Source organism: Carcharodon carcharias, chromosome 17 (assembly GCF_017639515.1).
Source record: "Carcharodon carcharias isolate sCarCar2 chromosome 17, sCarCar2.pri, whole genome shotgun sequence".
Classification (NCBI taxonomy): domain Eukaryota; kingdom Metazoa; phylum Chordata; class Chondrichthyes; order Lamniformes; family Lamnidae; genus Carcharodon; species Carcharodon carcharias.
The window spans coordinates 6,174,553-6,198,695 of NC_054483.1; the positions used below are offsets into that span (position 1 = coordinate 6,174,553).

Sequence of the window (24,143 nt, forward strand, 5' to 3'; positions counted from 1 at the left end):
GTTAAAAAAAAAGTTGCTTCGAGGTCAGGGATTACTTTGCCCCGCGTCTTGTCTTTAAGTCTGAATTGGTTCAGCCCCAACGTGAAAGGAGAGAGGTAGACGATTCGGTTTGGGGGGGGGGGGGGGGGGGTGAAAAGTGTGTACATTTTGGCCCGGTGCCTCACAGATGCTCTGCATATCAAAATGAGTTTAATTCTTCCGGCCACAGAGTCGGCAACTTAGTTGGAAACACATGCAAAGCTCTTGCAGCTACTTTTGACAGCGATGGTCCTTCACTGATACTTACCAGGGATATTCTGCCAGCATGTGTTTTATTCTTTTCAAAAAGTTTTTTCTTTTAAATACGTTTTTCCTCCAACCCCCAAGTGTAGCTTTAGCTGCTTGCACCTTCTGAAATTGAGGGTGGAGTAAAATTAAACGCTCAGCGTTTAAGGGAGGCGACAGCCGCCAGTGATGTTTCCACCAGCGTCAGAGAGGCTGCCCTGGGTTTTCTGTTTTGTTCTTTAAACCTCGGTTATCGATTTTGGCTAACGTTGGAGGGGTTGGGGTTGGGGTTGGAGTTGGGTGGGTGGGTTGGTTGGTTGGTTGGTTGGTTGGGGGGGCGGGGGGCGAGATGTCATTTTTCAGCTTCATGAAAATTTTTAGACTGGGTCCTGAGAAGAAAAAGGTGAAACAGTACCAGCACCTTAAGAGAGATGTGGATCCTGAAGACGTGTGGAGGGTGATTGGAGAACTGGGAGATGGGGCCTTTGGCAAAGTTCTCAAGGTAAGAACAAGCACAGTGACACTGTAGTAATATTACTCTAGGGACAAGAGTTCAAATCCCGCCATTGGAGGTGGGGAATGTAAACCCAGTAATTTATTTATTGGAATAAATGATTAAAAATTATTTTTTTTGGGTGGGGAAAGGCTAGCATCAGTAATGGCGATCATTACTATGGGATTGTTGTTCATAACCCATCTGGTTCAGGGAAGGAAATTTGCCGTCCTTACCTGGTCTGGCCTACATGTGACTCCAGACCCACGGCAATGTGGTTGACTCTTAACTGCCTTCCCCCAAAATAGCCTTAAGCCTCTTGGCCGAACCACAACAGACAGTAAATGATGGCCTTCCCAGCGACGCCCATATCCTGTGAATGAATAAGATTGATTGCCATACTTTACGGTTGGAGGTACTGGGCTGCTAATGGAGTATAAACTCTTTATCATTAGAACCATTGCAGGGATTCTCAATAAGTTATAAATGGTAGTAACAAGTGGCACAAGTGACACCTTCAAATCCCTACTGACAGAGCTTTGCAATTGGGTAGTGATTCTGTTTGTTGCGTATTTTGTTCTGTATTTCTTCAAATAAGTGTGTGCTGAAGTTCAGACTGTTAAACTGAAGCAACAATTAGCTACGCAGTTATTTGTCAATTACCTGTCTGCTATTTTAAGAGATTAGGTATCCATTTGAAAGAAATAACACCTCCATTAAAATGGCAGGGGGGAATCAAACATATAGAGTCTTGAGGGTTTTTTTTTAACTTGAGTGAGTGGGTTGACTCTTTTTTGATTAGCGTGTTAAGATTTTAAACCTTTCAACATACCAAAGAGGTTTATCCACCACCCCCGTTTTGCAATTACTGCACTGTCTGTATATTTCCCAGTGTCTCTGCCACCCTACGTTTTGCGGGTGGAAACTGTTGGGTGAGAGACAGGCAGCCTTTTGTGAGCTAGCTTCTGACGGGACAGAGAAGCCAGTTCGTCCCCAGGACACATGCACCTTCTCATTTTTACAGTTCAAATGCCCTTTTCGATTCTCTCTGCCAAGAACTGCAGCTTCAGTTTTGTAAACTGTACCAGCAACTGCCAAATATAGCTTAGCATCCAGCATGTTTATTAAGCTGTGATTTTAACGGTTCACACTGAAAGGCAAAGGCCTACATGTTTGGGGCCACAATCAGGCCTAGCGGGCAGCTAGGTAACCTCGGCTTTTGACATGGTTGTTTTTGGCTGGGCCTTGAAATGAGTCCCCAGGGCGGACTCCCGATCAAGATTGTCCCCCAGCCCCATTTTCTGTTCGAGAGCACCCGGTCTGCTCACAGTCTCAACGCTGTTTTGAGGACAGGGAGCAAAGCAGGGAGGTCAGCAGCCATCAAGGCCGGTGGTAACCGTGTTGTTGTACGTGGATTGCCCCTCCGCCTGATTCAAAGTGTGTGTGGTGCTGGATTGTCACAGAATGGTGAAGGTCACGAAGCAAAGGGGCTGCACATTCACTAAGATGAAAGCAAAATACTGCAGATGCTGGAAATCTGAAACAAAACCAAAAATAGCTGGAAAAACTCAGCAGGTCTGACAGCATCTGCGGAGGGGAACACAGTTAACGTTTCGTGTCCGTATGACTCCATCAGAACTAAGGAAATATAGAAATGTGGTGAAATATAAGCTGTTTTAAGGGGGGGGGGTGGTGGTGGGACAGGTAGAACTGGATAGAGGGCCAGTGATAGGTGGAGGCAAAGAAGAGATTGCCAAAGATGTCATAGACAAAAGGTCAAAGGGGCATTGACGGTGGTGATATTAGCTAAGGAATGTGCTAATGGTGACATAAAGGGTATTTTTAAATTTATTTCCATCTTTTGTTTTATCTCCACCTTTTAGCCTATTTTGATCTCTTCCCCACACCCCACCCCCACTAGGGCTATCTGTCATTTGCTTGTCCTGCTTTCTACCCTTGATGTCACCATTAGCACATTCCTTAGCTAATATCACCACTGTCAACACCTCTTTGTCCTTTTGTCTATGACATCTTTGGCAATCTCTTCTTTAACTCCACCTATCACTGGCCCTCTATCCAGTTCTACCTGCCCCACCCCCCCTCAACCAGCTTATATTTCACCTCATTTCTATTTTTCCTTAGTTCTGATGAAGAGTCATACGGACTCGAAACATTAACTGTATTCCTCTCCGCAGATGCTGTCAGACCTGCTGAGTTTCTCCAGCTAATTTTGTTTTTGTTTGCAGCACATTCACTGATGGCCTTTGCGCAGAAGTCCCTCCCTGGGGGTTCCATTCCTCCCATTGGTGAAGTCACTGAACTGGGAATGGTTCCATTAGCTCTGCATGAGCAGCAGTGGTGAGGGGAGTCTGGGAGACACTGTTGGGGGTGCAGTTAACGCCCTTTAACCATCTCACAGGATTCTGTGCAACCTGCCTGGTCCAGGCTGCCTTGAAACAATTTCGAAGCATCAGCAAAAATGGTGCCATCTTCTTGAGTGTTGTTGGAACTGCACTCATCCAGGCAAGTGGAGAGTATTCCATCACACTCCTGACTTGTGCCTTGTAGATGGTGGACAGGCTTTGGGGAGTCAGGAGGTGGGTTACTCGTCGCACAATTCTTAGCCCCTGACCTGCTCTTGTAGCCACAGTATTTATATGGCTAGTCCAGTTCAGTTTCAGGTCAATGGTAACCCCCAGGATGTTGATAATGGAGAATTCAGTGATGGTAATGCCATTGAACATCAAGGGACGATGCTTGGATTCTCTCTTATTGGAGATGGTCATTGTCTGACACTTGTGTGGCATGAATGTTACCGCTTGTCACCAGATACAGATCTCCCATCCCATTCTGGATCCTGCAAGAGTTCGAGGGAAACTCCACTCCCCCCACCCTTTCACTGCAAGAACACATCACATTCACGTCGCAGCTTGTACGACATTAATTTCAAGCTCATGAAGTATTTCTGTTCCGTGCAGAGTAAAACAAAAGACCCACAAACGGGCTGGAGGAGGCCATAAAGTAGACTGTGGCTTTGGGCAGTGGTTCCCAACACAGCTGTCCAAACGCAAAGCATTATTGGAGGAGGAGCATGTTACTTTTCCAACACCTTGGACTCAGAAAAGCACATGACAAAACCTGTTTTTCAAACCTAGTCTGTTGTCTTAGGCCCAACCATCTTCAGCTGCTTCATCAATGACCTTCCTTCCATCATAAGGTCAGAAGTGGGGATGTTCACTGATGATTGCACAATGTTCAGCACCATTCATGACTCCTCAGATACTGAAGCAGTTCATGTTCAAATGCAGCAAGACCTGGACAATATCCGGGCTTGGGCTGACAAGTGGCAAGTAACATTCATGCCACATAAGTGTCAGGCAATGACCATCTCCAACAAGAGAGAATCCCTTGTCCAATGGCATTACCATCACTGAATCCCCCACTACCAACATCCTGGGGGGTTTATCATTGACCAGAAATTGAACTGGACTAGCCATATAAATACTGTGGCTACAACAGCAGGTCAAAGGCTTGGAATTGTGTAACGAGTAACTCACTCCTGGCTCCCCAAAGCCTGCCCACCATCTACAAGGCACAAGTCAGGATTGTGATGGAATACTCTCCACTTGCCTGGATGAGTGCAGCTCCCACAACACTCAAGAAGCTTGACACCATCCAGGACAAAGCAGTCCGCTTGATTGGCACCACATCCACAAACATTCACCTCCTCCACCACTGACGCACAATAGCAGCAGTGTGTACCATCTACAAGATGCACTGCAGGAATTCACTAAGGCTCCTTAGACAGCACCTTCCAAACCTATGACTACTACCACCTAGAAGGACAAGGGCAGCAGATACATGGGAACACCACCACCTGGAAGTTCCTCGCCATCCTGATGTGGAAATATATCGCTGTTCCTTCACTGTCACTGGGTCAGAATCCTGGAACATGCTTCCTAACAGCACTGTGGGTGTCCCTGCACCACATGGACTGCAGCAGTTCAAGAAGACAGCTCACCACCATGTTCTGGAGGGCAACTAGGGATGAGCAATAAATGCTGGGCCTGGCCAGCGAAGCGCACATCCCGTGAACGAATAATTTAAAAAAAAACTAGGCAAGGGAATTATTGATGATGGTGTTGCTTGTTCACTCACTCACGCACGCACGCACACACACACACACACACACACACACACACACGCGCGCACACATAATAGCATCGCTGTGCAGTGGGTGACAAAAGCAATGGTGGTTAGAAGGAGCCACACTGGAACAAATGGATACGTTTGCCTATTTAGGACAAATGATAACAGGAGACGGCCGATGTGATGCTGAAGTTAGAGGGAGGATAGAGATGGCCAGAAGTAATTTTGTGAAGACAAAGGCTGTGTTAACAGCAAGAAAACTCACGCATGTAACAAGGATAAAACTGAGATAAGGTGCTACGTTCTATCCACTGTCTGCCTCAGAAACCTGGACAATAAATAAAGACCTATGGAAGAAAGGAGAGGCCTTTGAAATGTGGATGCTAAAAATTCCATAGGCTACAAGACAAATGAAGAGGTGCTTGAAATTACAGGAGCAAAAAGAGCTCTAAAAAGTGACATCCAGAAAAGAAAATGTCAGTATTTCAGCCACCGGATCGGAGCTCAGAAGCTACAGAGATTTCTGTTACAGGGCAAGGTGGAGGGCAGCAGGAAAAGTGGTTGTCCTAGGGGTAGTAGTTGGAGGACAGACGTCACAGACTGGCTGCAGATGAGCTACGTGGACGTGTGAGGATAATGCAAGACAGATCTGGGTGACATACTATGGCAGCAGATCTCCTGGTAGGAGTAGCTTCAACAGCAGCTATAGGTGGCGGTATCTCCGCACTTGCTGACGTTTCCATTTGGTCCGTTATTGTGCTTTGAGGGGGCGGCTCACCGTGTGAGGTCATGAAGTTCTTCCCAGTCACGTTAGGAAGGGGTTGCACTGCCCACCTCTCCATTGCCCCCAATTCCATTGATCTGGGAGTTCGTGGTATCACAGCGGATGGACACCCAAAGCCTTAAGTCTGCAACCTGTCAGGTCTGCACTGCAAAAACAGGACAACCAGGAAATGATAGGAAACACATTGGCAAATGGATCAATAGATCTCTACATATGAGAAAAACACAGTAAGGGTCTGGATTGTTGGGCAGTTTAATAGAAGCCTTGAAGGCGAACTCACTGAGGCATTAGATTTCCATATCAAGACAACCACTGACCACAACCAGTGGGGACACCACTCACATTTCATTTATTTTTATTCTTTCATGGGATGTGGGTATCTCGGTCAGGGTCAGCATTTGTTGCCCATCCCTAATTGCCTTCGAGAGCAGCTAAGAGTCAACCACATTGTGTGACTCCAGACCCACAGTAAAGGCCAGACTGGGTAAGGATGGCAGATTTCCTTCCCTAAAGCACATTAGTGATCCAGGTGGTATTTTACGATAGTTTTGTGGTTAAAATCAATTAATTAGTTGAATTTAGATTCCACCAGCTGCCATGGTGGGATTTGAACCCATGTCCCAAAAGCTTTAGCCTGGATCTCTGGATTACCAGCCCAGTGACAGTACCACTATACCTCCAGCTTCCAATAGCTTTAACTTTCCTGGCACATGTACAAGATTCTGAAGAGGTTTGGCAGGATAGACACTGAGAGGTTTTCTCCCCGGTCGGGGAATCTAGAAAAGGGGGCACAGTCTCAGGATAAGGGGCCGATCATTTAGGACTGACAAAGAGAAGACATTTCTCCACTCAAAGGGTTGTGACTCTTTGGAATTCCAGGTATGGATGCTCCGTTGTTGAATTTTGGTCTCTCAGGGAATGAAGGGATATGGGGAGCGAGCAGGAAAGCGGGGTTAAGGCCTGTGATCAGCCTAGGTTGGATTAAATGGTGGAGCAGGCTCGAGGGGCTGTAAAGTCTACTTCCACTCCTACTCCTCCTGTTTCTGGAGGATAGAAGTGTGTCAGAGAATTTGGGGTGATGTCAGCGTGCTATTGTCAGGTGTTTACCGATGGGTAATTGTGACTGTGCGATGGTAATAAGAGAGTGGTGGTGAATTAGCCTTCTTTATAACCTGCTCCATTTTTATTGCTAGTGACTTCAGTGGAGATAAGGAGAAAAGAAACAGGATTTAAACTGTTTACCAGCTCACTTTCATCTGTTTTACAGTATTGCACAAAGACAAAGTATACCCCATTGACCCATACAGCCACTGTTTAAATCTTTTTGGTTACTGTGAATTTTCACTTCTGAATTAGTAAATCAGTAAAATATCAGATGCTTTCAACTGTAAATTATTTTAGAATTGAAGTCATGAGGTGATGTATCTCAAAGAATCATAAAGTCATTTACCACACAGAGGGAGGCCATCCTGTCCATCGAGTTCATGCTAGCTCTTTGTCGAGCAATCCAGTCAGTCCCACTCCCTGCTCTCTCCTCAGAAACCTGCAAGTTTACTTCCCTCAAGTGCCCACCCAATTTCCTTTTGAAATCGTTCATCGTCTCCACTTCCACCCCCCTCCTCATGGGCAGCGAGTTCCAGCTCATTCCCACTCGCTGTGTAAAAAAATTCTCCCTCACAACCCACCCATCCACACCCCTCCCCCACCCCACCCCCACCCCCCAGCCTGGCAGCTCTTATCCAAAACCTTAAATCTATGACCCCCTAAGTCCTTGTAAGAGTAGGGCACAGGGAGATCCCACAATGGCCTTGGCACACTGTTGCCTTGAAGTTTGACTGCTTCACTCTCTGATGAAACGTCTGAGCTGAGCGGAGGTGAAATTTTGGGTGGCACAGGGAAAAATCGGAGTGGTCACCAGCTCTAAGCCTGGCCCCGCAATCCGTCACCGCTGGTACTACTGCCAGAGTCAAATTTGTACCAATGCATTAAAACCGCTTTGTACAGTTACACAAGGAGCTCACGGGTGGAAATTACGCTTTCCAAGGCTGCTTTATATGTTTTGAAGAAAATTCAGTTGTTATTCAAAATGATAAAAATTTAAGCAATATTTATTGGGTTTTAACATGCATTTGAACGGAGTAAGTGATGGGTATAAAATGGGTAATATTGGATCAATCACCCCACACGTATGTATCGCCCAATTTATTTCCAATTAAGTTTATCAGGGAGGATGTAAAACAAGAAGCTGAGTGGATATTGCTGGTTTGATAATCGTGCATTCTGTATACCTTGTGGCCAGATTTTAATCCGTGCAATATAGAAAGAGAGACGTACATTTATATAGCGCCTTTCACAACCACATGACATCTCAAAGCACTTTACAGCCAACGACATGCTCTTGAAGTGTAGTCACTGTTGCAAAGTGGGAAACACTGCAGCCATTTTGCACACAGCAAGCTCCCACAAACAGCAATATGATAATGACCAGTAATTCGTATTTATGATGTCGATTTGAGGAATAAATATTGGCCAGGACACTCTGCACTTCTTAAGCAGTTGTCACGGGATCTGTTACATCCACCGGAGCAGGCAGATTGGGGCTAGCATTTCACCTGAAAGGCAGTACCTCTGACAGTGCTGCACTGCGCTGGGAGTGTCAGCTTAGATTTTTGTGGTCCATCCTTGGAGGGGGCTTGAACCAGGAGGAACCTTGTGATTCAGAGGTGAGACTGTTACTAACTGAACCATGGCTGACAATGGGGCAAACATGCAAGGCACCAAAATGTACACAATGAACTCCTTTGTGACTGTACTATGGACAGATATGAGTTGCTTCAGCTTTCTAGTTACAATTGACAATATCCTGCAGCTTCAGCCACACAGATACAAACCTGGTTTTGGGATTCCAATCCTTATCTGACAACTAAGCACAATATGGCAAACTGATGTGAAAAGCAGCCTGCTCAAAGCACTCCCCTGCTCTTAATCGAATAATGCCGTGGAAGTTTAACATCCACCCAAGAGAGCAGATGAAGCATCATCCCATCCAAAAGGCTGCACCTCCGAAGTGTAAAGTTTGATTTTGTGCTCTGGGATGGGTCCTGAACCCCACAGTTTTCTGATTCAGAGGCAAGTGGGCTACCCTCTGAGCCAAGCCTGCCAGCTAAATGACAGATAGTACTGAAGAAGATTGAACACCCTGGGGTTACTATTGACCAGAAACTGAGCTGGACCAGCTGTATAAAAACTGTGGCTACAAGAGCAGGTCAGAGGTTGGGAATCCTGCAGTGAGCTATTCACCTCCTGACTCCCCAAAGCCTGTCCACCATCTACAAGGCATGAGTTAGGAGTGTGATGGAATGCTCTCTACTTGCCTGGATGAATGCAGCTCCAATAACACTCAAGAAGCATCCAGGACAAAGCAGCCCACTTGATTGGTACCCCATCCACAAATATTCACTCCCTTCACCACTGACGCACAGTAGCAGCAGTGTGTGTACCATCTACAAGATGCACTGCGGAAACTCACTAAGGCTCCTTACACAGCACCATCCAAAGCCACAACCACCTCCACTTAGAAGGACAAGGGCAGAAGATAGATGGGAACATCACCACGTGCAAGTTCCCCTCCAACCCACTCACCATCCTCAATTGGAAATATATCACCGTTCCTTCACTGTGGCTGGGTCAAAATCCTGGAACTCTCTTCCTATCAGCACTGTGGGTGTACCTACACCACATGGACTGCAGTGGTTTAAGAAGGCAGCTCAACACAAACTGGAGGAACAGCACCTCATCTTCCAACTAGGCACTTTACAGCCTTCCGGACTGAATATTCCTGTTTCTTCCCCCTCCTTTTTGTTTTTTCTTTTTCCCACCTATTTCCATTGTTTTAAATGTATTTCCACCATTGTTTATTTCTATCTTTTATAGTATTCCCCCACCCCCACTAGAGCTATCTGTACCTTTATCTGCCCTGTCTTATACTCTTAATTAGCACATTCCTTTCGATAATACCACTACCTTCAACACCTTTTTGTTCTTCTGTCTGTGACATCTTTTGGTTATCTCCAACTATCACTGACTGCTTGTCCCAACAAACCCCCCCCCCCCCCCACCTCGCGCCCCCCCCCAGCTTAAACCAGCTTATATTTCACCCCTTTCCTAATTTTATTAGTTCTGTTGAAGGGTCATGAGGACTCGAAACGTCAACTGTACTCTTCTCTGCCGATGCTGCCAGACCTGCTGAGTTTTTCCAGTATTTCTGCTTCTGTTTTTGTTTTGGATTTCCAGCATCCGCAGTTTTTTGTTTTTATCTTTTCTGTCTATACCTAGTCTCCCCTTTGAATGTAAGTTCTCATGGTATCCCGAAGTCTTTGAACTCCACCTTTTCTAACAATAAAACCCCTTTCATAACACCATTTTTATCAGCAATTAACATTGCTTGGTGTCTCCCAGCTAGGTAAGATTTTACTCCCTTCTTTTGAATGGTTTATTCAACAAATGCAAACGTACTCTTTACCTTCTAGCCTTCCATTTATCTAATTAACATGTCAAGCTACAATACATCAAAGCACCCAGATTGACTGGCTTTAATCCAATTAATCCACAGACACAGACCCTACTACAAGTCCAATTTAAAAATAATTTCCAATAATGGTTAGGCACATTGATATTGCTTCATGACAACTGTAACACATCACCACATGGACCAAGTACTATGCAAGGTGAAGACACTGACCACATTATTTGCCATATTATTTACTGAGCAAAGAACCTTCCCTTTACATAGATTCAACATTGAATGGAGTCCTCAGATGGATTGCAAAGCGGTAATTTCATTGAGGATTTCCTGACAATGCAAACCCGCAGCATTTATCTCTAACAAGATACTTCTGTCTTTCAACAGATTCAACAACAACAACAATTATAAATTGTATTTATAAAGCATCTTTAAAATAATAAAATACCCCAAGGTGCTTTGTCTATCCTATTCACTTTCCTCGTTCCTTTTGAGAGTCAATTCTCCTCCATCTCCACAATCCTTCCTCTCCCTCTGCCTTCATGGAATCACTGAACGGTTAACAACACAGAAGGTGGCCATTTGGCCCATCGTGTCCGTGCTGGTCCTCTGCTAGGTTATTATTTCAACAACAGCCAGACCTAGTCGTCTTGTCAAGAAAGTGAAGAGCCCGTACTTTGATGGTGGGGTTAAAAGGCTGATCATTCTGCTGCAGTTGGCTGTTCCAAATGATTATGTTAACGAAAAATATCATGGTGCTCCAATTGAACCTGTTTGAGTGGCACAGCTACACCATTGGTTATAGATAGTGCCCTTGGCCTGATGAACAGGTTTTATGGCTGCAACTATTATTGTTCCTAATATAGTTTAGATAAATTAGTCTGAATGTACCATTAGAAGCTTTTGTTTCACAAGAATCAATAGCCTCAAAAATTGTCTTAATTCTACACGTCTTAAGTTAAAGTTAGTTTCAAAGGTGACTTCACTGACAAAATTATAGTTTGAAAAAAAAAGTTAGACCATGCCATGATTCAGGGTTAGGTCTATTTTAATTTTGAACTTTTTTTCTTTTGATGCATAAGTTCAACACAATTTTATTTATGAAATACAAAAATTATGCTTTCTACCGGAGACGCTCGGTTTAGAAATTGCCAAAATCCTGTCTTGTGGCTTCTAGTAGGTTTCATTCGAGGCAAATTCTTTTGAAAAGGTTCTTCAGATTTAAAAACAAATTACTGAGCAGTGGCCTAAAAACGACAGCTGAACAGCCTCTTTTACTCACCCGCCGAAAGGATGTTTCTTTACGGGGAGTGCAGAATTAGGGGAGACAGTTTAAAAATTTAGGGGTCCCCCATTTAAGATGGAGATGAGAATTTTTTTTCTCTCAGAGGGTCGTCAGTCTGTGGAACTCTCTCCCCCAGGGAGCAGTGAAGCTTGGTTCATTGAATATATTCAAGGCTGAGTTAGATAGATTTTTGATCAACAGAGCAATCGAGGGTTATGGAAGGATGAGGAGACAGACAGGAAGGCAGAGTTGAGGCCACAATCAGATCAGCCACGATCTTATCGAATGGTGGAACAGGCTTGAAGGGCTGAATGGCCTACTCCTACCCCTAATTCTTGTGTGTTCACTTGACATCCACACACAAGCACTCTGCAGTTGGAAATTATGCACTGTGCAGTCGAGTGTATGTGTCACAGCAGCTCCCAAACCATGCTTATGCTACCCACACATCACCATGGTGCCTCAAGGCTCACTGTCCGCTCTAAGCTGCAACTTAGGCAGCAGGTTTTACAGTTGGGTTCAGGGGAGAAGAAAAGCAGCAGAGAAATGCAGCCGATACGATCTTTCTAATGAGAGAAACCTTCCTCTCATTCAAGTTGAGCATTTGCCAGAGAGAGCAAAACCACAACCACTTCCGAATGAGTGCATTTCTGTTGAAGCCAGCCTGCAGTCAGTACATGCACTCCTGACAGGCATAGTTCACGGGCTATGGCATGAACACTCATTCCAAGCAAAGGTTGTGCATCGAATGACACGAATCTGATCAATAAATGATGGAATAACAATTTCTTCGCAAATGTAATGAATTGGATACTTTTTCTTCCCCCTCTACTCGTCTGTTCATCTTGATAAGCCCCTCGGTCCCAGTTTGCACCAGCATTCCTTCACATTAACCATTCTTCTGCTGCCCTGTCAGCTCTTGCAGTTGTAGTCTTCTCACTCATGCTTTCACATCTTAAAGCGCACTGACCTGGCTCCAATCAGCTTTGCAAATGTATCAACAACGAGGGTCAAAAAATATACTTGAAGATCCAATATTTGTTACACATTTCTGCCTCTGCCTCGAACCCTGACACAGGAACCAACGGTCAAGCCTAACCCTCACCGACCTCGACTGCCCAACCCCCACAAGCGATGGAAACAAGTGCCAGGAAAAATGCGTGGGAAAAGTGATGAATTTATTGCTTTGGCCTGTCTCTGCGTTATTTTTGATTGTTTCCTGTTTGGTTATTGTACACTCAGCAGTCTTAGATGTAGGCGCGAGTCTCCACGGCAACCAGGATGTTGGCCTCAGCCCAACAGCACCCACCCCCCCCCCCCCCAACGTTCTGTCTACTGCGCTACAGCACTACTTCCTGTGCTATTGACACTAAATGGGAAATTTGGAAAACACAGATCTTCGGAGTTGAACTGGGCACTTGGACAATCCATTATATCGGGTCTCCGTAGGTTGACCACAACCTTCAATATGTTAGACAGCAGGCATCCTGTTCCTGTCATCGTTAACCATTAGGCATCTAGGCAGGGCTGTTGGCACCCTCAGTTTATAGCTGTCATTGTAGGAAATGCTGGCATTTAGCCAGTTAGTAGCTCATGTGGCCCACAAACCCTAGACTGGCCAAGGGAGCAAAGAAACCATCTGTCCCCTTGATGTTTTGGAAAAGGGGAGGCTACATATACACAATGGCACAGTTCTAAAGAGTGCACAGAGACAGGAGGAGCCGGAGGTTCATGTGCATGGATCTTTGAAGGTGGCACAACTATAATGAGAGATGAGTTAGCAAACCTAACTAGGATCAAAAACAAAAATTGCTGGAAAAACTCAGCAGGGGTCTGACAGCACCTGCGGAGTGAAAGACAGAGTTAACGTTTCGAGTCCGAATGACTCTTCAGAACTAAAGAGAAGTAAAAATGTGGTGAAATATACACTGTTTAAGGGAGGTCGGACAGGTAGAGCTGGTTGGAGGGCCAGCGATTAGTGGAGGCAAAGGAGAGATTGCAAAAGATGTCATGAACAAAAGGTGTCATAAACAAAAGGTCAAAAGGTTGTTGATGGTGGTGATATTAGCTAAAGGAGGTGCTAATGGTGACATTAAGGGTAGAAAGCAGGACGAGCAAGTGACTGAGTAGGGGTGGGGTGGGGGGAGGGGAAGGTGTGGGAGAAAAGATCGAAATAGGCTAAAAGGTGGGGATAAAACAATGAATGGAAATAAAATGAATAATAATAGAAATAGGTGGGAAAAAACATAGATATAAAAATTAAAAAATAAATATTTGAAAAAAGAGGATCAAAATAGGGGTGAGGATGGAGGAGAGAGTTCATGATCTGAAGTTGTTAAACTCAGTGTTAAGTCCGGAAGGCTGTAAAGTGCCTGATCGCAATGTAAATGCATTGTTCCAGTGAAGCCCAATGCAAACTGGAGGGACAGCACCTCATCTTCCGTTCAGGCACTTTACAGACTTCCGGACTTAACATTGAGTTCAACAACTTCAGATCATGAACTCTCTCCTCCATCCTCACCCCCTTTCTGATCCCTTTTTTCCAATATTTATTTTTAAAATTTTTATATCGATATTGTTTCCCACCTATTTCTATTATTATTATTTTTAAAATTTATTTCCATTCATTGTTTTGTGCCCACCTTTTAGCCTATTTCTATCTTTTTTGATCATTCTGCTTTCTACTTTTACTGGCTAAAGGAAGTGCTAATGGTGACATTATCACCACTATCAACACCCCTTTGACCTTCTTTCACAATCCTTCCTTTGCCTCCACCTATCGCTGGTCACCTATCCAGCTTCGCCTGTCCCACCCCACCTTGAACAGTATAAATTTCATTACATATTTACTTCTCTTTAGCTCTGAAGAAGAGTCATATGGACTCGAAACGTTAACTCTGTCTTTCTCTCCACAGATGCTGTCAGACCTGCTGAGTTTTTCCAGCAAATTTTGGTTTTGTTTCAGATTTCCAGCATCCGTAGCATTTTGCTTTTAACCTAACTAGGATCCTGGGTTTCATAAACTGAATACCAAAGCAGGGAAGTTGTGCTGAACCTATATAAAGTTCTGGTCACCACATTTTAGGAAGGACGTGAGGGTCATTGAGAGGGTGGGGAGGAGGTTTACCAGATTGGTTCCAGGGATGAGGGGTTTTAGCTACAAGGTTGGGTTGGAGAAGCTGGGGCTGTTCTCCTTGGAGCAAAGGAGATTGAGGGGATTTGATAGAGGTGGACAAGATTCTGACAGGTTTGGATAAGGTAGACAAAGAGAAGCTGTTCCCATTGGCTGACAGTACAAGGACTAGGGGGACACAGATTTAAGGTTTTGGTTGAGAGATACAGGGGGGTGTGAGGAAGAACTTTTTTTACACAGTGAGTGGGAATGAGCTGGAACTCGCTGCCCACGAGTGTGGGGGAAGCGGAGACAATGACTGATTTCAAAAGGGAATTGGATGGTCACTTGAGAGAAATAAACTCACAGGGCACAAGAGCAGAACATCTTTAGTGAATGATGGGATTTGCCTTGTACTGGCATCAAAACTTTGTCCAATCTCAAAATTAGAGTTCAGTCATTTACAAAGTCATACAGGGGGTGGTGGAAACCTGGAACTCTGTCCCAAAAAGCTGTTGAGACCACAGGGCATCAAATGAATGGATAGATTTTTAATAGGAAGGATATCAAGGGGGTATGAAGCAAAAGTCAGAAGGACAGCAAGGTGGCGGGGGTGGGGGGGGACGCGTGGGAGGAAAGCTATGTACAAATGAGCACAAAGTTATCTTGTTTTTGACATGAAAGTTATCACTTTAAAAGGTAGTGTGATGCGAAGGCTCCTTTTGTACTCACATGAGAAGTGTTGGCCACGTGCAGTGTTGAAGATGGCCTTGTGACATTACTTATAATTTATTCTCCACTTTTTAAAGGCACAGAACAGGGAGACAGGGGACATTGCAGCTGCCAAGGTAATAGGTTCATTGGACGAGGAGGAGCTGGAAGATTACATGGTGGAAATAGAGATTCTGGCCTCGTGTGATCATCCTAACATTGTAAAACTCCTCGATGCTTTCTACTATGGAAACAGCCTTTGGGTGAGTCATGAAAGGAAGGGAGGAAATACGCTTCCCAAAATAGAGAAGCCACAATATCCCAAATAGGTGTTATAAGTGAATGAAATATCCAAACACCGGTCCAATAGTGACTTACATTCTGCTATTATATTTCCCCATTTAATTCTGACTAGTAGGTATATGAATACTAAGGTGTTATCCCTTGTTTATACCCTGGGACTGTACAGTGCAGAAGGAGGCCATTTGTCCCTCTGTGTCCTGCCAGCTCCTTGAAAGAGTGATTCAATCTATCCTAAGCTCCTCTGCTCTTTCCCCATAAGCCTGTCAATTTTCCCTTCCAGTTATCTATCCAATTCCCTTTTGAGGTTTCTAACTGACTCTGTCTAGCTGTAGAACAATTAAGGCAGGGTTTTGTGCATGGTTCATTAGCTCCAGTGGATCAAGATGGCAAGATCTCTGAAGCGTGGGTAATAAATGTCATAAATTTAGATAGAATCTACAACACAAAAACATTCAGCCTGATGGTCAATGCCAGTATTTAGACTCCGCACAAACTTCTACTCTCATTGCCTTCTCCCCGTATCCCTCTGTTTCCTTTGTCCGTGCATGCATCGGACCTCCCCTTAAGTGGTTCAATGCTAGCTGCTTCACCTACTCTGTGGTAAAGTGAGCTCCACATTTCTCACCATTCTCTGTCTGAAGTTTCCAAAATGTGCTTTGAAAATGCAGTGTCCTTGAGCATTCTGAGATCTTAAACCCCTCGGTTTCCTTTACAGATTCTCATTGAGTTTTGCCCTGGCGGCGCTGTCGATGCTATTATGTTGGGTAAGTGAAAATGCAGCCTGCTGAATTAATTTAAATCCACACCTCAAACGTTCCCCCTCTATCCCTAACTGCTGGGGCACAGTTCTATGGGCTCTGGGCATTTGGTAAATGAACGGCAAAAAGTAGATCTGCCCAGTGGTGTGACTGATAATTCAATGGCCTGGGTGATGTCTTGTCACCTGTCAGGGCTGCCCATTGGATTAACAATGCATGAGTACTGCTCTTCTGTGTCGAGTACTAGCTATCAACTAGCCCTGCCCAATTGTCGTTCTTCATATGTGTATAGGAATATGGCAACAGGGGTTCCCCATTTAATCCCTCGAGTCTGTTCGGCCACCATTCAATGGCTAATCTAAGGCCGAACTCTACAAACCCGCCTTTGTCCCTTCAATCAACACCAATCGCAAATTTCAAATTGGCAATTGATCTAGCATTAGATTGTGGAAGAGAGTTCCAAACTTCCACCACCCTTCGTGTGTTGAAGTGTTTCCTAATTTAAGGTTTGACTCTAATTTTTAGACTGTGCCCCTTAGTCCTAGACTCCCCAACCAGTAGAAATAGTTTCTCTCTATTTACGCTTCCTGTTCCCCTTAATGCCTTGAAATCTTTGATCAAATCACCCCTTAACCATCTAAATTCCAGAGAATAGTTTGTGCAATCCCTCCTTGGAATTTAATCCTTGGAATTTCAGATATCAGTGCTTTCTCCAGTGAGTGTCCACAAGGCATTCAACCACTGGAGGCATTACAGGTGAGTTTGATGCTGTTGACAGTCAGCACGTGCGGACGCATACAGACACACACACACAGCCTTAGACACAGGCATACACATGCACTCACACACATGCAGACATACGCACACACACACACATACACATGCAGACATACGCACACACACACATGCAGACAAAAGCACACACACACACACACACACACATGCAGACATACGCGCGCACGCACACATGCAGACATACGCACACACACATACAGACACCCACACACACACACATACAGACACCCACACACACACACATACAGACACGCACACACACACATACAGACACGCACACACACACATACAGACACACACACAGCCTTAGACACAGGCATACACACGCACTCACACACATGCAGACATACGCACACACACACAGACACATAAAATATACATATATCACACACTCAAGACACATATGCACACACACAGTCAGGTACATGCACTTAGATGGAACACACACCCACATGTTTATTTAATTAAGTCAATGAAATCAAAAAGACATCAAGGTCCCCATTTATCTCACTGTCGTTTGGTTCTGTCACAGAACTGGAAAGAGGGTTGACAGAGCCACAGATTTGTGTTATTTGCAGACAGACACTCGAAGCACTCCACTACCTCCACAATAACAAGATCATCCACCGGGACCTGAAAGCTGGAAATATCCTTCTGACACTGGACGGAGACATTAAACTAGGTAAGAAAGAGGAGTCAGTGGCGGGATGGGGGGGAAGTAGAAACAGTGAGAGAGGAGAAAGTAAGAGTAAATAAGGGACAAAGCTAATCCCAATGGTATGTCTTCACCATTTGCCTGATTTTTAAAAAAATATATTCATTCGTGGGATGTGGGTGTCGCTGGCTGGGCCAGCATTTACTGCCCATTCCTAATTACCCTTGTTCAGGAGGCACTTAAGAGTCAACCACATTGCTGTGGGTCTGGAGTCACATGTAGGCCAGACCGGGTAAGGACAGCAGATTTCCTTTTCTTGATAGTAGGTTTAATCACAGAACGCAGCATTACATATCTCTGCCTCCTACTTAACAACACCCCAGTGCCCTAGCAGTGCCTTTTTATATGCACTCAAGAAACTTAATTAATCAATACCCGCTCCTTAACCATACAATTTATGTAACATTAACACTATGCGCTAAACATTGGAAAGCCTGGAGGAAGTTCTTCAATCAAAGGTTGTGAATTGGCTTCAAATGAAGGCCATTAAAGTAGATAGAGGCTGTCTGTAGGACAGTCTGGGGATAAATGCCTCATGCTGCTGGGGTTACCACAGCAGCAGCGCTACCTAGCATTCCTCAGCATAGCGAGATACAGCTCACAGTGCTGCCCTGACAATAGCCTCCCTCCCACAGAGTCAGATACAGCTCACAGTGCTGCCCTGACAATAGCCCCCCACCCACAGAGTCAGATACAGGTCCCAGTGCTGTTCTGACAGCCCCGCCCACAGAGCGAGATACAGGTCCCAGTGCTGCTCTGACAGTAGCCCCGCCCACAGAGCGAGATACAGGTTTCAGTGCTGCTTAGACAATAGCCCCTCCCACAGAGTCAGATACAGGTCCCAGTGCTGCTTAGACAATAGCCCCTCCCACACAGTCAGATACAGGTCCCAGTGCTGCTCAGACAATAGCCCCTCCCACAGAGTCAGATACAGGTCCCAGTGCTGCTCAGACAATAGCCCCTCCCACAGAGTCAGATACAGGTCCCAGTGCTGCTCAGACAATAGCCCCTCCCACAGAGTCAGATACAGGTCCCAGTGCTGCTCCGACAGTAGCCCCTCCCACAGAGTCAGATACAGGTCCCAGTGCTGCTTAGACAATAGCCCCTCCCGCAGAGTCAGATACCGGTCCCAGTGCTGCTCAGACAATAGCCCCTCCCACAGAGTCAGATACAGGTCCCAGTGCTGCTCAGACAATAGCCCTGCCCACAGAGCGAGATACAGGTCCCAGTGCTGCTCTGACAGTAGCCCCGCCCACAGAGCGAGATACAGGCCCCAGTGCTGCTCTGACAGTAGCCCCGCCCACAGAGCGAGATACAGGCCCCAGTGCTGCCAAAACAGTAGCCCCACTGCCACAGAATGAGATACAGGTCCCAGTGCTGTTCTGACAGCCCCGCCCACAGAGCAAGATACAGGTCCCAGAGCTGCTCTGAAAGTAGCCCCACCCACAGAGCGAGATACAGGTCCCAGTGCTGCTCTGACAGTAGCCCCACCCACAGAGCGAGATACAGGTCCCAGTGCTGCTCTGACAGTAGCCCCGCCCACAGAGCGAGATACAGGCCCCAGTGCTGCTCTGACAGTAGCCCCGCCCACAGAGCGAGATACAGGTCTCAGTGCTGCTCTGACAGTAGCCCCGCCCACAGAGCGAGATACAGGTCTCAGTGCTGCTCTGACAGTAGACCATCCAGCAGAGTGACAGGCTGGTTGAGGAGGCAACTGATTGTGTTCCTGGGGTCAGAAGGGATTGAGACACATGGTGAGATGATGGATTTGGCCAATTAGCAAATGTAGATCTAGACACAATCCAGTCATTCGGGTTCACTTGCCTGAGTCCGGATGTTGTCGGAAGACACACGGAATTCTACTATCTCTATCTTTAAAACGTGTAATTACATCCTTGCAAAGTTAAGCCATTATCTCCTAACTATGGCTGGGTAACCTCCCTTTAATGTGCCTGAGCATCCACGTCTGTCTCTTTTCACTGCACTCACTCACTCATGAGAAACACCGAGTGTCAGTTATGACATTATTTCTTATCTCTCCCCAGTACATCCATAACACAAACCTATTAGTACCGCTGCTTCCCTACAGTACCCCGGACCTTTTTTCTCATTAATTCTTGGGATGTGAGCGTTGCTGGCTAGGCCAGCATTCATTGCCCATCCCTCATTGCCCTTGAGCAGACTGAGTTACTATACTTCTGTGTCCCTTATCTTTTTTCAATCTCAGCTCACCCGCTGCTGAAACCCTCATTCCTGCCTTCGTTGCCTCAAGACTTGACGATTCCAACGCACTCCCGGCTGGTCTCCCACCTTCTACCCTCTGTGAACTTGAGGTCATCCAAAACTCTGCCGCCCGTGTCTTAACTCGCACGAGGTCCCGTTCCCCTGTCACCCCCCCCCGTGCTCGCTGACCTGCACTGGGCTCCCAGTCAAGCAGCGTCTTGATTTTAAAATTCTCACCCTTGTTTTCAAATCTCTCCACGGCCTGGCCCTCTCCCTATCTCTGGAATCTCATCCCACCTTAGCAGCCCCCCCGCCCCCCACCCCCCTCCCCCGCGATATCTGCACTACTCTAATTCCAGCCTCTCAGGCATCCCCGAGTTTCGGGGTAATGTTCCAGAGGTGGAAGTTACAGAAGCCACAGACCTGTCTGTACGTTTTTCTCTTCAGTCCGAGTATCTGTGTGGTCAAGGCTGCACCAGATGCATCCAGAATGTGGTTAACTAGAGAAGAAATGGAGACAAAAACATTTAATATTCAGTTCGTAACTTCTTGCCAGTTGAAGGTCTGTTGTTAATGAATTTTACTATTAACCCATTTTCCTCTCTCTTTTAGCTGATTTTGGAGTATCTGCACAGAATGCTCACACCATCCAACGGAGAGCATCATTCATCGGGACACCCTATTGGTAGGTGTGGCTCATTTTCTGGAAAGAATGACGTCTATCTTTCTTCCCTTCTTTAAAACTTTCTATATTGCTGAAAAGAGAGGCATGTTGCCAGAGACTTTTGTCTTGCACTCATCAGGACAAACACTAGAATGCCAAATTTCAAACGATCGCAACAATTTATACTGCAGGAGAAAAGGGTGCTGATTGGTTGGCAGGTTAGCTCTAATTGGCCCAGGAGTTGCCATGGAGAAAGTAATGGGAAACTGTAGGCTCCCCATAGCTCCCAGATAATTTAAAAAAGGCACAAGGCTGGAACATATTTCTTCTGTTAGCAGAGAACGGGTCCCTGTGTATGAATGTATGTCGCTTCTAGCAGGCATGAATGAGCCATGTTGTGTGCTCGACTGATTTTGGTTGTTAGTTAGCTAATAGCACACTCGGAATTGTTCGGTAAGTGCCATCCAATCGCAGAATCACACCTAACAGTAGATGTTTTTAGGTTTGAGCTTTGCAAGTGCGGTCTGGTTGAAGACAGCCTGTGCTCTGCCTATTACGAGCAACCGAAAGAACGTGTCATTTGATTTGAACAGTAGGTTAAGCAAACCATTTCATGCTGCTACTGTGCATTAGCTACCCGAGTGGTCTTTTCCATTACCAGGATGCTGCTGTCAGTCCAAAAAGAGGTTCTGCCTACTGCACAATTGAGCAATGTCATGTATGAATTGCAGTGCTGGTGCAATGCCAGGTACATACGATACACTGATCTTTCTCCTGAAGAGGTTGGGCTTCCCTGGTATACAGTCTATCTCCTGGTGATCCTGCGTTGTTAACCTCAATACTCAGAGTCAGCGGGCACTTTGACTGTTGAGGGCATCACAGCGTGCCACTTTTCAGCGGGGTCGCGGGTTCGTGACCCAGAGTGCAATGAGTTTGCCTGCTTTCAAACATGGGATACAGATGTTTGTAGCCATCATCCTGGCTGTGAATATTTGCCTCTGTGTGTAGACTGGGCATCAGATTTGAGACCTGGCCAGCCTGCATAGCCCATTCACTTCCCCAGCTTGTTCCGTACCCTGGCAAGAAGTCAGATTGGAGCCGTGCTCAATGGGTAGCACGCTTGCCACTTAAGTCAGAAGGTTGTGAGTTCGAGACCCACCTCAGAGACCCGAGCACAAAAATCCAGTCTGCCACTCCAGTGCAGTACCGAGGGAGTACTGCACTGTTGGAGGTGCCATCTTTCACGTGAGACGTTAAATTATGGCCTCGTGCCCTCTCGAGTAGACCTAAAAGCTCCTGTGGTAGTACTATGGCGAAAGGGTTCACTCAGAACTTGCCAGTATTTATTCCCCACCAACACTGCAACAACAGATTATCTGGTTGTTATCACATGACAGTTCATGGGAGCTTGCTGCGCACAAATTGGTTGTGAAGTACTTTGGGACTTCTGAGGTTGTAAGTATAAGTTTATATTATTGGACCTCTTTGAGTGCTGATTTTCAGCTGGTCAGCAGAAGTAAGTTACACTGTCTCCGTGACAAGACCTCTTCCGATTTTTCACCACTCCTACTCCATATCAGCAGGTCCCTCCTCCCAGCAGTGAACTTCAAAACAGCAAGCCAACAGGTCAGGGAATTGAACCCCTCCTGATATCCCAGGCTTTTCCAAGTCTGGTGACAGCTCCCAACACGCCGCTGCCTTCAACTACCATAATAATAGGCGGCTTTTGCCTATCCGGACTGCTTTGATGGGTCAGTTTAAGGGGCGTGTGTGTTGGTGGGTTTATTTGGTGGGCAGTGCCCTGGCACATGCGGAGGGGCATGGGATTCACGGAGGGCTGGAGCACGTGACATACACGCAGCTGCCAACAGTTGGCGGTGGTGGTCAGCAGTTGGGTTAAGGGTTGGTGGAGAACGAAACAGCAGAAGTTGGAGGGAAGCCCAACAACAGAGTTACCCAGGCTGGAGAGATTGTTTCAGATGTCAAGTCGGGTGGGTGGAGGGGAGGGGAGGGGATGGCATGGGAGGTGGGGATGTGATAACGGAATTAGTTGGGGTTAAATCTGGCAAAAAGGAGGGAACAATTATTGAGCACAATTTCTGATTCTAAAGCTGTTCTTTGAGCTAAAAGTGAAGATGCGCTGGGTTTGAATGAAAAGGTTTTTGAAGAGCTCTCAGGTGGATTAAAAGGATACGTCAGCATTGATTCTAGATGAAGAAGATGATAACAGTCGGTTCTCTCCAGAGCTTTTACACAGTCTAACTCCAATGGGCACTACACAAACTCAAGGAAAGGGCAGATATCATGTTGCTACGAAATGTGAACCTGAAATAAGGACTTTGTCATGAAACATGATTGATAGTTAGGAAGCTGTTTTCTTCGATACTGACATTATAACAGGCTGGTTCCAAGGAAATAGAATGTTTAAATCTCAAATAGCATTGAGCCCATCAGCTTAAAACCTGCCTTTTCTACTCAGGAGAAAACAGTTCCTCAATAGACTTTCCGATTCTATGACTATAAACAAGTCACAAGGCCAGACTTTTGACTAATTTGTATTTATATTCCTCGGCCTGTTTTTAGACAGTTTTATGCGGCTTCTTCCGGAGTCAGAACCTTTGCTTCTGTTGGTGAAAGAAATCCTGCGTATAGTGAAGCACTGATACAATAAAGGGACTGATTTGACCACGTATGTTTTGGGGCTCACTGCTAATATTTGTTATTCCACTATTGGTTTATACATTCAAAACCCTAAATGAAGATTAGGCTGAGATTGCAGGGATTTGCTGCTTATTTGTGAGTTGTATTTAGTTCACTATATGTGACCTCCTTAGGTTTTTAGCACTGCTGCAGTAACAAAGAACTCGGGGGACTTTGCACAAAGTTTGATATTGCTTTTGACTGAACAGGCCAGCACTGATGAACGTCAGCAGCACTATGTCCTCTCAGTTTGTCTTCCTCTCGTTTAGGATGGCTCCAGAGGTTGTCCAGTGTGAAACTTCAAAAGATGCACCCTACGACCACAAGGTTGATGTCTGGTCTCTTGGAATCACGCTGATTGAGCTGGCTGAGATGGAACCTCCGCACCATGAGCTCAACCCAATGAGGGTCCTCCTGAAGATCACAAAGGCACCCCCTCCGACTCTCTCCCACCCTTCCCAATGGTACTCCTTGCTGTGTATTGATGAGGCGCTGGGCTGTGGGAAGGCAGGACCTTGGGTCCTCCCAAGCCGAAAAGGGAAAAGCAATTATTTTATCTACCTTATTAAATTAATTCTATCCATTTGGTAAAACCCAAAAGATTCTTTGGAGACAGAGGTGGTTAACTTTGACTTTGCGTGAAGGGTTGAGAATGACTCACTTTG

General features: G+C 45.7%; 1 protein-coding gene across 1 annotated transcript in view; it reads left to right on the forward strand.

Moving 5' to 3' along the window:
* The first annotated feature begins 613 nt into the window (after nt 1-613).
* Nucleotides 614-24,143, forward strand: part of LOC121289891 (serine/threonine-protein kinase 10-like) — a 49,168-nt gene continuing 25,638 nt past the window's right edge. The window contains exons 1-6 of the mRNA XM_041209838.1: nt 614-766; nt 15,419-15,583; nt 16,339-16,387; nt 17,709-17,858; nt 20,727-20,799; nt 23,748-23,942. Of these exons, the coding sequence (XP_041065772.1) occupies nt 614-766; nt 15,419-15,583; nt 16,339-16,387; nt 17,709-17,858; nt 20,727-20,799; nt 23,748-23,942 (785 nt within the window). The remainder of the gene's footprint in view (nt 767-15,418; nt 15,584-16,338; nt 16,388-17,708; nt 17,859-20,726; nt 20,800-23,747; nt 23,943-24,143) is intronic.